The sequence below is a fragment of the Elephas maximus genome, chromosome 22 (genome assembly GCF_024166365.1).
Source record: "Elephas maximus indicus isolate mEleMax1 chromosome 22, mEleMax1 primary haplotype, whole genome shotgun sequence".
Taxonomy (NCBI): Eukaryota; Metazoa; Chordata; class Mammalia; order Proboscidea; family Elephantidae; genus Elephas; species Elephas maximus.
Genome location: NC_064840.1, coordinates 56,769,896 through 56,783,106, shown reverse-complemented (window position 1 = coordinate 56,783,106; position 13,211 = coordinate 56,769,896). Strand labels below are relative to the sequence as shown.

The 13,211-nt window shown below is 39.0% G+C and overlaps 1 protein-coding gene across 4 annotated transcripts in view; it reads right to left on the bottom strand.

The window, feature by feature from the left end:
- SH2D4A (SH2 domain containing 4A) overlaps positions 1 to 13,211 on the bottom strand; it is an 85,141-nt gene that overhangs the window by 19,639 nt on the left and 52,291 nt on the right. For all 4 annotated transcript variants that reach the window (XM_049866032.1, XM_049866030.1, XM_049866033.1 and 1 more), the window contains 2 exons: positions 9,552 to 9,663; positions 1,756 to 1,966 (listed from right to left, as the gene is read on the bottom strand). In XM_049866032.1, the coding sequence (XP_049721989.1) occupies positions 1,756 to 1,966; positions 9,552 to 9,663 (323 nt within the window). The remainder of the gene's footprint in view (positions 1 to 1,755; positions 1,967 to 9,551; positions 9,664 to 13,211) is intronic.

Genomic DNA, 13,211 nt, shown 5'->3' with positions numbered 1-13,211 from the left:
ATATTAGGTTCTTTTCTTTGGGAATTCCTTGGCAATTGAGCAAAACTCCAAAGAGAATGGAGGAGCCAACCTTCGTCCCTGGGCTGGGCTCATGAGAAGCACTTCATGCAGTGTCTTAAATTGGAAAAAATGAGCTAACGGCACAGCTTAACATAAGAATTGCCCTTTTTAAGGGCTGCCTTTATTGCTGTCAATCAAATACACTGTGCTTGAAAAATATTGTGGGTAAGGGTCCTATTGCAAGCTGTATTCCTTCTGTATTTTGGGAGAGCCTGGAGAATAGGAGTGAGTTACCAGCAGACAGCCATGCTGAGGTTCTGCGGCCAATGTGCAGACAGACAAGGGTCAGTGCTGGAAAGAGACAGGTTCAAAAGGCTCATGCACCTCCTTATGACCTGTTCACAAAACTGCAGGAAACATGCATCTCCTGATTACCTTTCTCATTTTGTTGCCCATTAAAAAAAAAAATTACTTCCTAAACTGTCACTTTGTAAAACATAGTCATTTAGTGTTGGTCCCCAAGTCCCAAAATGGATATTTTCAACTGAGTAAATAGGAATTGGAGCCCTGGTGGAGAAATTGTTAAGAGCTCAGCTGCTAAACAAAACGCTGGCAGTTCAAATCCATCAGCCACTCCTTGGTAACTCTATGGGACAGTTCTACTTTATCCTATAGGGTTGCTATGAGTTGGAATTTGGGTTTGGTTTGGTTTCTGGTAAGTAGAAATAATTATAGTAGAGAAAAAGTTCTACCTTCCTATTTCCTCTGAGATCATAATCCCTGTTACAAAAACACCCTGAAGATAACTACTGACTCCAAGAAAAAGGAGACTTTTGTTTTTCATTTCTCCATAGTCTTAACAAAGGAATGTTTTTAAAAGTTTTCATTTCAGAAGGCAATGCTTTAGACTGTTCTATTTCATTCAATCAATAATTGATTTTAAATATTTTCTTTCTAAATAGATCCCTATATCTTTTTTATATGAAAACATGAAAAAAATATATATAATTTTATAATCAGTAAACATCAGAGATAGGGGTTTCTGCTATCCTATCACTGTTATTTTTTCATAGGGATTTGCCAAAAACAAACTCTTCTTCTTATCTCCTGACAGCAGAGGAGGCAAAGGTACCACTATCACCAAATAGAGAGTCCATTAAAAAAAGAAGCATTTCCACATTCTTAAATTATTCACTTGGCAAGTTATCCCAGAATGAGAATTGCCATTAAACCTTTAATCCTAATGGAAATGTAGTTTCTACTTGTCACATAAAAGTCAAAAAGCCCTTAGGTTCCTACTTAGATATTCTTTCACTACTGAGAACAATATTGAGCATTGATGGAACCCGAGTGGTTTCCTCTTCTTCGCACATCAGCTTGCCTATTGCCATTGAGGGGCTGGGGTCGGGGAGAGGCACAGGCAGTTATCAATAATCAGTGAACCAGCTTATGAGGAGAGAGGGCGGACAGAGAAGAGACAGCATCCAAGTCCACTGCCATTGTGCAAAGCACATAACTCCATGCTCATGTTCATGAAATTATTGGGTATACTAATTATAACAACTGTGGAATTTTACAGGTTAGAAGGAATAAATTCCTAACCAGGTATCTCAGGAAGACGAGATTAGAGGTGAGGCTGAATTTAATTACACAGGCTGCCAGCCAGCCCTCCATTCCCCATGGCTGGTCATGCAATTTGTCTTTAATCAGCCCATTTTGACGTTTATGCTGAAAGCCACCTGTGTGGCTTCTTACCTAAGAGGTTGTCTAGGGTATCTCGCTGGGCTTAAGAATTGAGGCTTGGGCAATAGAGGGGGTCTTTTTGGTTTCTGCGCAGCATTCGGCGGACTCTGCAGTCCCTCGTTGTTTCTTCCTTTTTGGGCCGATAGGGATAACCTCTTGTAATCTTCCCGAGCTTGTTTAGCCAAGGAGCGTCTCCTCTCATCTGCTGCTTTGGATTTTCGCACTGGAAAAACAATGGGAGAAAAGGCCCTTGTCAGTCCACAGAGACGGTTAGAAGGATCAGCACTGCACAGTGGTGAACAGAGTGCACTCTCAGTAGATTAATCGTCTGCTTTTAATCATGACCAATCATGATCAATACCTATTATTCAGATAGTTAGGGTTTGCCCATTTGTAACAGCCCAGACTTCACTGTAGAATTCCTGTCTCTATGGGAGTTTGGGGTTTTCCTAAAAGGGAGAAGGAAGCAGGAGGGGGAGAAGGAGGAGGAGGAGGAAGGGTGAGACAGAAGTAGAGAACAACGTGTGGAAGAATTTTTTGCAATTGTCAAAATAAGTGATGCGTCAGCTTGAGTGTGAGGATTCAAGTTGGCAGGCACATTTTCATAAAAGGTATCGTCACATCCCTCACGCACTGGTGCTCAGGATGCCATATGCCCTGAGTCACTAGCAAACATCAAGTACTAATCAGTGGTTCATGGCTGTGGATAAGGCGAAAGAGCAGTGAGGCTCTCCAGAGGTTACGCTTGGTCGGGTCCTACTATGAACTGAACCAAATGTGAACCAGCCTGCCAGACCAAAAAAAAAAGTGATCTTTAACCACAGATAATTGTAGAACACTGTGGCACAGATAAAAGTACCTAAGGCTGCCTTTTAATACTGCTTTGTAAAATAAAGGTGTTTTTGTTGTAGCAAGATAGTGTCAAAGAGCTCTAATGCAAGATATTAGAATCATTTTTACCAAGTGTATTTACCGAAGGTATTATTGGTCAAATCCTGTTATGTTTGACTTCAAAAAGATGTCAAACAGAAAACTTCCCTGATATTGTGAAAGACCAGAAGATATCTATCCAAGAAGCTCATTGAACCCCACACAGGGTAGATTTCAAAAGAAAGTCACCAAGACATATTATAATCAAACTTCCCAAAGCCCAAGATAAAGAGAGAGTTTTAGGGATAAACAAAAAGTCATCTACAAAGGAGAGTCAATAAGACTAAACTCTGACTACTCAGCAGAAACCATTTAAGCAAGAAGGCAATGGAATGACATATATAAAGCCTTGAAAGAAAAAAATTGCCAGCCAAGAATTATATATTCAGCAAAACTCTCTCAAATAAAAATACAATGGCAAAATTAGGGCACTTCCAGATAAACAGAAGTTTAGGGAATGTGTAAAAACCAAACCAAAATTACATGAAATATAAAAGGGAGTCCTCTGGTTAGAGAATCAATTATATATCAGATAACAACCTAAGACTAGGGCAAAGGACAGAACAACCAGGTATCAACCCAGACAAAGTTACAGAAATAAATCAAAGCTAAAACACTGAAAATAGGGAAATGGAGACATCAATATGTAAAAGATGACAACATTTAAACAAAAAAGATGGACTAAATAATGAAGTCATAGATCTTTCATATGGAGAGGAAGTCAAAGCAATATCAAGAAATAAAAGATTGGTTTAAACTTAGAAAAATATAAGTAAAATTTAAGGTAACCACAAAGGAAACTAACATTCCTACACATCAAAATAAAAAAGAAGAAAAGCATAAAGATTGAGCAAATACAAAATCAACAATGAAAAAGATGAAAAGAAAATAAAGAAAAACAACTCAGCAAAGAAAATTAAGTGGAAAAAAAGAAACTGTCAACAGCACATACACAAAAAGACATCAAAATGACAGCACTAAACTCATACCTATGAATAATTACACTGAATGTAAATGGACTAAATGCACCAATAAAGAGACAGAGAGTGGCCGAATGGATAAGAAAACACAATCCGTCTATATGCTGCCTACTGGAGACACACCTTAGACTCAAAGACACAAACTAAAACTCAAAGGATGGAAAAAATATATCAATCAAAAAAGAGCAGGAGTAGCAATATTAATCTCTGACAAAACAGACTTTAAAGCAAAATCCACCACAGAGGATATGGAAGGACACAATATAATGATTAAAGGGTCGATATACCAGGAGGACAAAACTGTAATAAATATTTACGCACCCGATGACAGGACTCCAAGATAAAAAATAAAAAAATTAAAAAAAAAATTTTTTTTTTTTATATTTACACACCCAATGACGGGGCTCCAAGATACGTAAAACAAACTCTAACAGCACTGAAAAGAGCAATAGACAGCTCCACAGTAATAGTAGGAGGCTTCAGTACACCACTTTTGGCGAAGAACAGAACATCCAGAAAAAAGGTCAATAAACACACGTAAGATATAAATGCCACAATCAACCAACTTGATCTTATAGACATACACAGAACACTCCACCCAACAGCAGCCAAGTATACTTTTTTCCAACACACATGGAACATTCTTCAGAATAGACCATATATTAGGTCATAAAGCAAGCCTTAACAGAATCCAAAACATAGAAATATTACAAAGCATCTTTTCTGACCATAAAGCCATAGAAGTAGAAATAACAGAAAAAGCAAGGGAAAAAAAAAATCAAATACATGGAAACTGAACAACACCTTGCTCTAAAACCACTGGGTTATAGGAAAAATCAAGGATAGAATAAAGAAATTCACAGAATCAAATGAGAATGAAAATACATCCTACCAGAACCTTTGGGACACAGGAAAAGCAGCGCTCAGAGTTCAATTTATAGCAATAAATGCACACATCCAAAAAGAAGAAAGTGCCAAAATCAAAACTTTAACCCTACAACTCGAACAAATAGAGAATAGCAAAAGAAGCCCACGGGCACCAGAAAAAAGGAAATAATAAAAATTAGAGCAGAAATAAATGAAAAGTGAATAGAAAAACAATTGAAAGAGTTAACAAAAACAAAAGCTGGTTCTTTGAAAAAAATCAACAAAATTGATAAATCATTGGCCATACTGACAAAAGAAAAACAGGAGAGGAGGCAAATAATCCGAATAAGAAATGAGATGAGTGATATCACAACAGACCCAACTGAAATTAAAAGAATCATAACAGAATACTATGAAAAATTATACTCCAACAAATTTGAAATCCTGGAGGAAACGGACACATTTCTAGAAACACACTACCTACCTAAACTAACACAAACAGAGGTAGAACAACTAAATAAACCTATAACAAGAGATTGAAAAGGTAATTTAAAAACTCTCAACAAAATAAAGCCCTGGCCCTGATGGCTTTACTGGAGAATTCTACCAAACTCTCAGAGAGTTAACACCAGTACTACTGAAGGAATTTCAGAGCATAGAAAAGGATGGAATGCTGCTCCCGAACTCATTCTATGAAACCACATAACCCTGATACCAAAACCAGGTAAAGATACCACAAAAAAAGAAAATTACAGGCCTATATCTCTCATGAACATAGATGCAAATATCCTCAACAAAATTCTAGCCAATAGAATCCAACAACATATCAAAAAAATAATTAACCATGATCAAATGGGATTCATACCAGGTATGCAGGGATGGTTCAACATTAGAACAATATCAATGTAATCCATCACATAAGAACTACATGATCTTATCAACTGATGCAGAAGAGGCATTTGACAAAGTCCAAAAACCATTCATGATAAAAACTCTCAGCAAAATAGGAATTGAGCTGAAATTCCTCAAATAATAAAGGGCATTTATACAAAGCCAACAGCCAACATCATCCTAAATGGAAAGTCTGAAAGCATTCCCCTTGAGAATGGGAACCAGAGAAGGATGCCCTTTATATACTCTTTATATACTCTCATTCAACATTGTGCTAGCTAGTCAAGAAAAAGAAAAAACGGGCATCCCAACTGGTAAGGAAGAAGTAAAAGTACCCCATTCACTGATGGTATCATCTTATACATAGAAAACCCCAAAGAATCCACAAGAAAACTACTGGAACTAAGATTTCAGCAAAGAATCAGGATACAAGATAAACATACAAAAATCAGTTGGATTCCTCTACACCAACACAAAGAACTTCCAAGAGGAAATCACCAAATCAATACCATTTACAATAGCCCCCAAGGACACAAAATCTAAACAGAGACATAAAAGACCTCTACAAAGAAAATTACAAGACACTACTGCAATAAACTAAAAGAGACCTACAAAAGTAGAAAAACATATCTTGCTCATGAATAGGAAGACTCAACATTGTGAAAATGTCAATACAAAACGACCTAGAGATACAATGCAATACTGACCCAAATTCCAATGACATTTTTAAGGAGATGGAGAAACAAATCACCAGGTTCATAGGAAAAGGGAAGAGGCCCCAGGTAAGTAAAGCACTACTGAAGAAGAACAAAGTGGGAGGCTCACACTACCTGATTTTAGACCCTATTATACCACCATGGTAGGCAAAACAGCCTGGTACTGGTACAGCAACAGATACATAGACCAATGGAACAGAATTGAGAATCCAGACATAAAGTCATCACCTATGAGCAGCTGATAAGTGACAAAGGCCCAAAGTCACTTAAATGGGGAAAAGGCAGTCTCTTTAACAAATGGTGCTGGCATAACTGGATATCCATCTGCAAAAAGATGAAACAAGACCCATACCTCACACCATACACAAAAACCAACTCAAAATGGATCAAAGACCTAAATATAAACTCTAAAATGATAAAGATTATGGAAGAAAAAATAGGGACAATGCTAGAAGCCCTAATGCATGGCATATACAGAATGCAAACCATAGCTAACAATGCACAAACACCAGAAGAGCAACTAGATAACTGGGAGCTCCTAAAAATCAAACACTTATGCTCATCAAAAGACTTCATCAAAAGAGTAAAAAGACAACCTACAGACTGGGAAAAAAATTTTGGCTACAACATATCCAACCAGGGTTTAATCTCTAAAATCTATAAGATACTGCAAAACATCAATCACAAAAAGACAAATAACCCATTTTAAAAATGGGCAAAGGATATGAACAGGCACTTCACCAAAGAAGACACTCGGGCAGCTAACAGATACATGAGGAAATGCTCATGATCATTAGTCATTACAGCAATGCAAATCAAAACTAAAATGAGATACCATCTCACTCCAACAAGGCTAGCATTAATCCAAAAAACACAAAAAAATAAATGTTGGAGAGGTTATAGAGAGACTGGAACACTTATACACTGCTGGTGGGAATGTAAAATGGTACAATCACTTTGGAAATCAATTTGGCGCTTCCTTAAAAAGCTAGAAGTAGAAGTACCATAGCTCCAGAAATTCTACTCCTTGGACTATATCCTAGAGAAATAAGAGCAGTCACACAAATAGATATATGCACACCCATGTTCACTGCAGCACTGCTGACAACAGCAAAAAGATGGAAACAACCTAGGTGCCCATCAACAGACAAACGGATAAGCAAATTATGGTACATACACACAATGGAATACTATGAAACAATAAAGAACAATGATGAATCCATGAAACATCTCACAACATGGATGAATCTGGAAGGCATTATGCTGAGTGAAATTAGTCAGTCGCAAATGGACAAATATTGTATGAGAACTCCATTAAAAGAACTCAAGAAAAGGTTTAAACACAGAAGAAAACATTCTTTGATGGTTAAGAGGGTAGAGAGGGAGGGAGAGAGGAATTCACTAACTAGATTAGACAAGAATTATCTTAGGTAAAGGAAAGGACAGCACACAATACAGGGGAAGTCAGCACAACTGGACTAAACCAAAAGCTAAGAAGTTTCCTGAACATAACCAAACACTTCAAGAGACAAAGTAGCAGCGGTGGGGGTCTGAGGACCATGGTTTTGGGGGACACGTAGGCCAACTAGCATAATAAAGTTTATTAAGAAAATGTTCTGCATCCCACTTTGGTGAGTGGCATCTGGGGTCTTAAAAGCTCGCCAGGCCATCTAAGATGCATCAGTTGGTCCCAACCTACCCGGAGCAAAGGAGAATGAAGAACACCAAAGACACAAGGAAAATATAAGCCCAAGAGACAAAAGGGCCAGATAAACCAGAGACTCCATTAGCCTGAGACCAGACATACTAGATAGTGCTGGGCTACCACCAATGACCACCCTGACAGGGAACACAAGACACTCCCTGACAGAGCAGGAGAAAAGTGGTAGAGAACTCGAATTCACATAAAAAGGCCAGACTGAATGGTCTAAGACTAGAGAAACCCCCGAAGGCATGGCCCCCAGGCTCTCTGTTAACTCAGAACTAAAACCATTCCTGAAGCCAACTCTTCAGCAAAGATTAGACTGGACTATAAAACAAAATAATACTCGTGAAGGGGGTGCTTCTTACTTCAAGCAGATATATGAGACTAAACGGGCAGCTCCCATCCGGAGATGAGACAAGAAGGCAGAAAGGGACAGGAGCTGGTTGTATGGACACAGGCAACCTGGGGTAGAAAAGGGGAGTGTGCTGTCACATTATAGGGATTGCAACTAGGGTCACACAACAATATGTGTATAAATTTTTGTATGAGAAATTAACTTGAGATATAAACTTTCAACTAAAGAACAATAAAAAAATTTTTTTCATTATACTAGAATTTCACTGCAAGAATAGGAAGACCACCGATTGGATATTGCAAATATTTTCATTTCACAGAAGCTGTCATTTTAATATTTATTGTAATGGGATTGTACATCAGTTTAGGGTTCTCAACATCCTGCAAATATTGCCACTGCTGGTCTCTTGCCCCAGGCTACCCTGAGAGATGGTCTGGAGGTTAAGGCTTCAGTGTCCTGAGCACAGAACTTCTAACCCTACCTCAAACCCCAATTCTTCTAGCATCCTTGAGCATTCTCTAGTCTGCCTTCATCTGTATTGACTTATTCTTCTCCTACGAGGTTTATTTCTGGCCCTGCTAACCCAAGTGAGTTAGGGTTTGGGTCACAAGAATGGGATGAATGTTAATATATCCAGCCTGTTGTTATTCTGTTTTTCTGATTCCAAAGTTAAAATGTGTTCGGTGTTGAAAATTTAGAAAATACAGACTAACCAAAAGAAGAAAAATAGAAAATCCCCAATCCCAACCCTCTAAGGAAGCTAATGCAACATGTTGGTATATAGCCTTCTAAGGAGCCCTGTTGGCACAGTGTTTAAACACTCAGCTGCTAACCAAAAGGTCAGTGGTTTGAACCCACCAGCCACTCTGTAGGAGAAAGATGTGGCGGTCTGCTTCTGTAAAGATTACAGCCTTGAAAACTCTATGGGGCAGCTGTACTCTGTCCTATAAGGGTCACTATGAGTTGGAATCAACGCTACAGCAATGAGTTATATAGCCTTCTATTCCTTTCTTCTTCATATACTTAATCACAGTAACATTAGGATAGTTTTCATGCTATAATTTTTTTTTCCCTCCAAGCTGAAAAGATGCCATGAACATATTCCCAAGTCATTAAACGCTCTTCCAAAACATAGTTTTTCATAGCTTTATACCATCCCATCATATAGATATAAATTTGATGGTACAAAGACGAATTGAGAACCATTCTGTTAGTCAACAGGTTAGCTTATAAGCATGTGATTGGAATTTAGTGCTAAAACCTCTCTCGACACCCCACCAAGTGCTTCCTAGACTGATGGTTTAATGCAGTGAAGGAATTAGCTCAGGGAGAGGCAGGTGTGACTGAGGGCTCCGTGTACTCACGAGATGCCTGCCACTCCGAGTCTTCTTTCCAGTTCTTATAAATCTGCTTGGCTTTCTCTTCATCAATTTGTTTTATTTCTTCATCTTCCTTTTTCTTCATGGATTCTTTCTTCTATTTAAAAAACCAGAAACAAACACGAGTGAGTGAATCAGGCAGTTTTCCAGGAGGACAAGGGCACACTGGTTACTATTTAACTCTCTGGCCCATTAGAGAGGGACTTGCGTTGTGGGAAAAGCATGGACTCTGGAATCAGCAATACCCGAAGCCGGCTCTCATACTACCCTAGCTGCAGAACCCGGGGTGGGAGGTTTACTAAGCCTCTCTCAGGATGTCTCCCCACATGTAAAATTAGAAAATTAAAAACTATTTCAGAGGGTTATAGTGCGTATTCGATAAGTGCCTAGCACAGTGTGTCTGTAATACATGGCAATCTCAACTGTACCTCTACGTGTCCTTGAACAATGAGTCTGAAAATGCAGCACAAACATATGATTTTAGGTGACTCAAAAATGTTTTTCCTTAATAAAACAGAAAATATAACAAAGCACCTCTTTGTGAAGGGAAAACATAAAATAAGAAATATGAGTCTTCCTTTAAAAAGGGAATTCATTTTTAACTAAAGAGACAATAATCAACTGTTATGGATTGAATTATCTCCCCCCAAAACATGTGTTATAAATCCTAACTTCTGTGTCTCTAGTTGGAAACCCTGGGGGCATAGTGGTTAAGAGCTATGGCTGCAACAAAAAGGTCAGCAGTTCGAATCCACCAAGCACTCCTTGGAAACCCTATGGGGCAGTCCTACTCTGTCCTACAGGGTTCCTGTGAGTCGGAATCAACTCAATGGCAGTGAGTTTGGTTTTGTTTGTTTGTTTCTATGCCTGTGGTCATAATCCCATTTGAGAATGGGCTGTCTCTGTTATGTTAATGAGACAAGATTAGTGTAGGGTGTGTTTTGAGTCCATCTCTTTTTGAGATATAAAGGAGATTAAACAAACCAGCAGAGCAGATAAGGAAAGACACACAGCAAGCCACATGAAGACAGCCCAGGAGCAGAATCTCAAAGAGACAAGGACCTTCCTCTAGAGCTGACAGAGACAGAAAGCCTTCCCCTAGAGCTGGCACCCTAAATTTGGCCTCCTAAACTGTGAGAAAATAAATTTGTTTGTTAAAGCCACCCACTTGTGGTATTTCTGTTGTAGAAGCACTAGATAACCAAGGCACAAACCCGATCATTCAGCCCTAAAAAGTACTTGGTTTATTTAGACACGGCCTTCTGAGTGCTTGTAAGAAAACTGAATTTACAACTCACTGAACTAAATAAAAGCCTTGGTTAGCTAACTGATGGAACAACTCAAAGAGTCAAGCCAGCCTGACCATGCTTTGTCCTCTGTCAGAAATGACAGGTTTTTTGTTTGTTTGTTTTTTCTGTTGTGTTTTCCCAGAAAAGTTAAAAATTTTCTTGCTGTCAAATTATTTCTGTGTAATTAAAACATAAATGCTGATACTGTGAAACTTGTTTTGGCTCATTGTGGAAAGTCATAAATCTCAGTTAATGTAATTGACAGTGATACTTCATAAACTGTACTTCAAATGGAACTAAACTTTTGAAGCAATTACTGTTGCATTCTTTTCTTACATTATTTTCCTTCCTAAAGCTAAGCCCCTTTGTTTGTCAATATTATAAAAACCACAGAGCAGCTTCTGGTAGTTGAAACAACTCTTATGATTTGCCATCTCGCTGAAGCTGTTTACAAGCCTACAAAAATAAAAGTGCTGCTTAAAAAAAAAAAACACAAACCCGCAGCCATCAAGTCGATTCTGACTCAGAGCAACCCTATAGGATAGAGTAGGACTGCCCCATAGGGTTTCCAAGGAGCAGCTGGTGAATTTGAACTGCCAACCTTTTGGTTAGCAGCTGAACACTTAACAGCTGTGCTGCCTGGGCCCCAAATTACTGCTAAAACCCAAAACACAGTGCCCTTGAGTCGAAAAATTACTGTTAGTAGTGTCTAAATTTAAACAGGGAAAAAAAAAAACCCTTAAAAGCAGAGCTTTGTTCGTCTTCCACATGCATATGTATTTATTTTAATATAATTATAAAAACATAATTATGGCAATGAACTATGACATCATGGCTATTATTGCTTAGGATAAGCAAAAAGTTTTAAAAAGTGAGTTTACTTAAGGAAAAAAATAATAATACAGCTGGTATTTGGTTGAGAAGACAATACTCAAGTGTCTGATTAGAAAGGAATATTTAGTAAATCATATTCCTTTCTAATCTGCAGTGTAATTAGGTATGGGCACAGTGGGAAGGGAGACAAAATTAATGAGTTTCACAGAGTAACGAGAGGAGATCTGGCCCTGACCACTGTATTTGTTCAAAACGCAGGAAACTTAGAACCTGTCCTGAGTTTCACTGTCCAAGAATTCCTCCAGAAAATGTACTTTAAGCAAAATCCTTAAAAGCTTGCCTTTCTTTTCTCTGTCTAGAAAACCATCATGTCCTTTTTAGAAGTGTTTTGCTAGAAACATGTGGATCAAGGACTTGGGACTGTAGCCAAGCATGGCACATCAAGGTGAAGGCTAAGAACTGAAGGGGCAGGAAAGCTGAGGCTAGAGACTGCTTCAGGTGCACAGAGTTCAAGGTGTGGAGGCAGAGGTCAGTGTGATCCAGGAGGACCAGAAAATGAGGCCAAGTCCATGTATGTCATACAGAAAGCCTCTTGTCCCCACCAATTGATGGAAATACTTTACAGAATGCCTTCCCGCCAGCTTCCTTATTATTGTTGTTAGCTGCCATCGAGTCACCCCCGACTCATGGCAACCCCATACACAACTAACCGTTGTGATCCATGGGATTTTCATTGGCTGATTTTCAGCAGTACATGACCAGGCTTTTCTTCCTAGCCCATCTTAGTCTCAAAGCTTCACTGAAACCTGCTCAGCATCACAGCAACACTGCAAGCCTCCACTGACAGGTGGGTGGTGGCTGCACAGAGGTGCACTGGCTGGGAATTGAACCTGGGTCTTCCTCATGCAAGGTGGTAATTCTAACACTGAACTACCACTGCCCCCAGCTGCCTCATTGTTGTCGTTAGGTCCATCCATTCGGTTCTGACTCATGGCCACCCTATCTGTGTACAACAGAACGAAACACTGCCCAGTCCTCCGTCATCCTCACAATCACTGCTATGCTTGAGCCCATGGTTGCAGCCACTGTGTCAATCCATCTTGTTAGGGGTCTTCTTTTTCACTGACCCTGTAATTTACCAAGCATGCTGTCTTCCTCCAGGGACTGGTCCCACTTGATACCACATCCAAAGTACGTGAGATGTCATCCTTGCTTCTAAAGGAGTTGCCTCCTTTGATCCTCACAATTCCCCACTGAGAAAGAAGGCTCCATGCTATTACCTTTATTTTACAGAGAAGCTTGGCAAGTCATTTTCTCATTCACTCTCTCAAATGTAGATAAAATTTCTTAAGTTAGAGGAAAGGAGACAGAATGGTGCATGGCCCTGGGTATTATCATAAAAGGGTGTGAAAGCTGAAAGTTTGACTTGAGTCACATCTAAAATATTTGAGAACCACTGATCTAGTCCAACTCCCCTTATTTCAAAGTCAAGGCCCAGTCTAAACACTGACGTGCCTCAGAG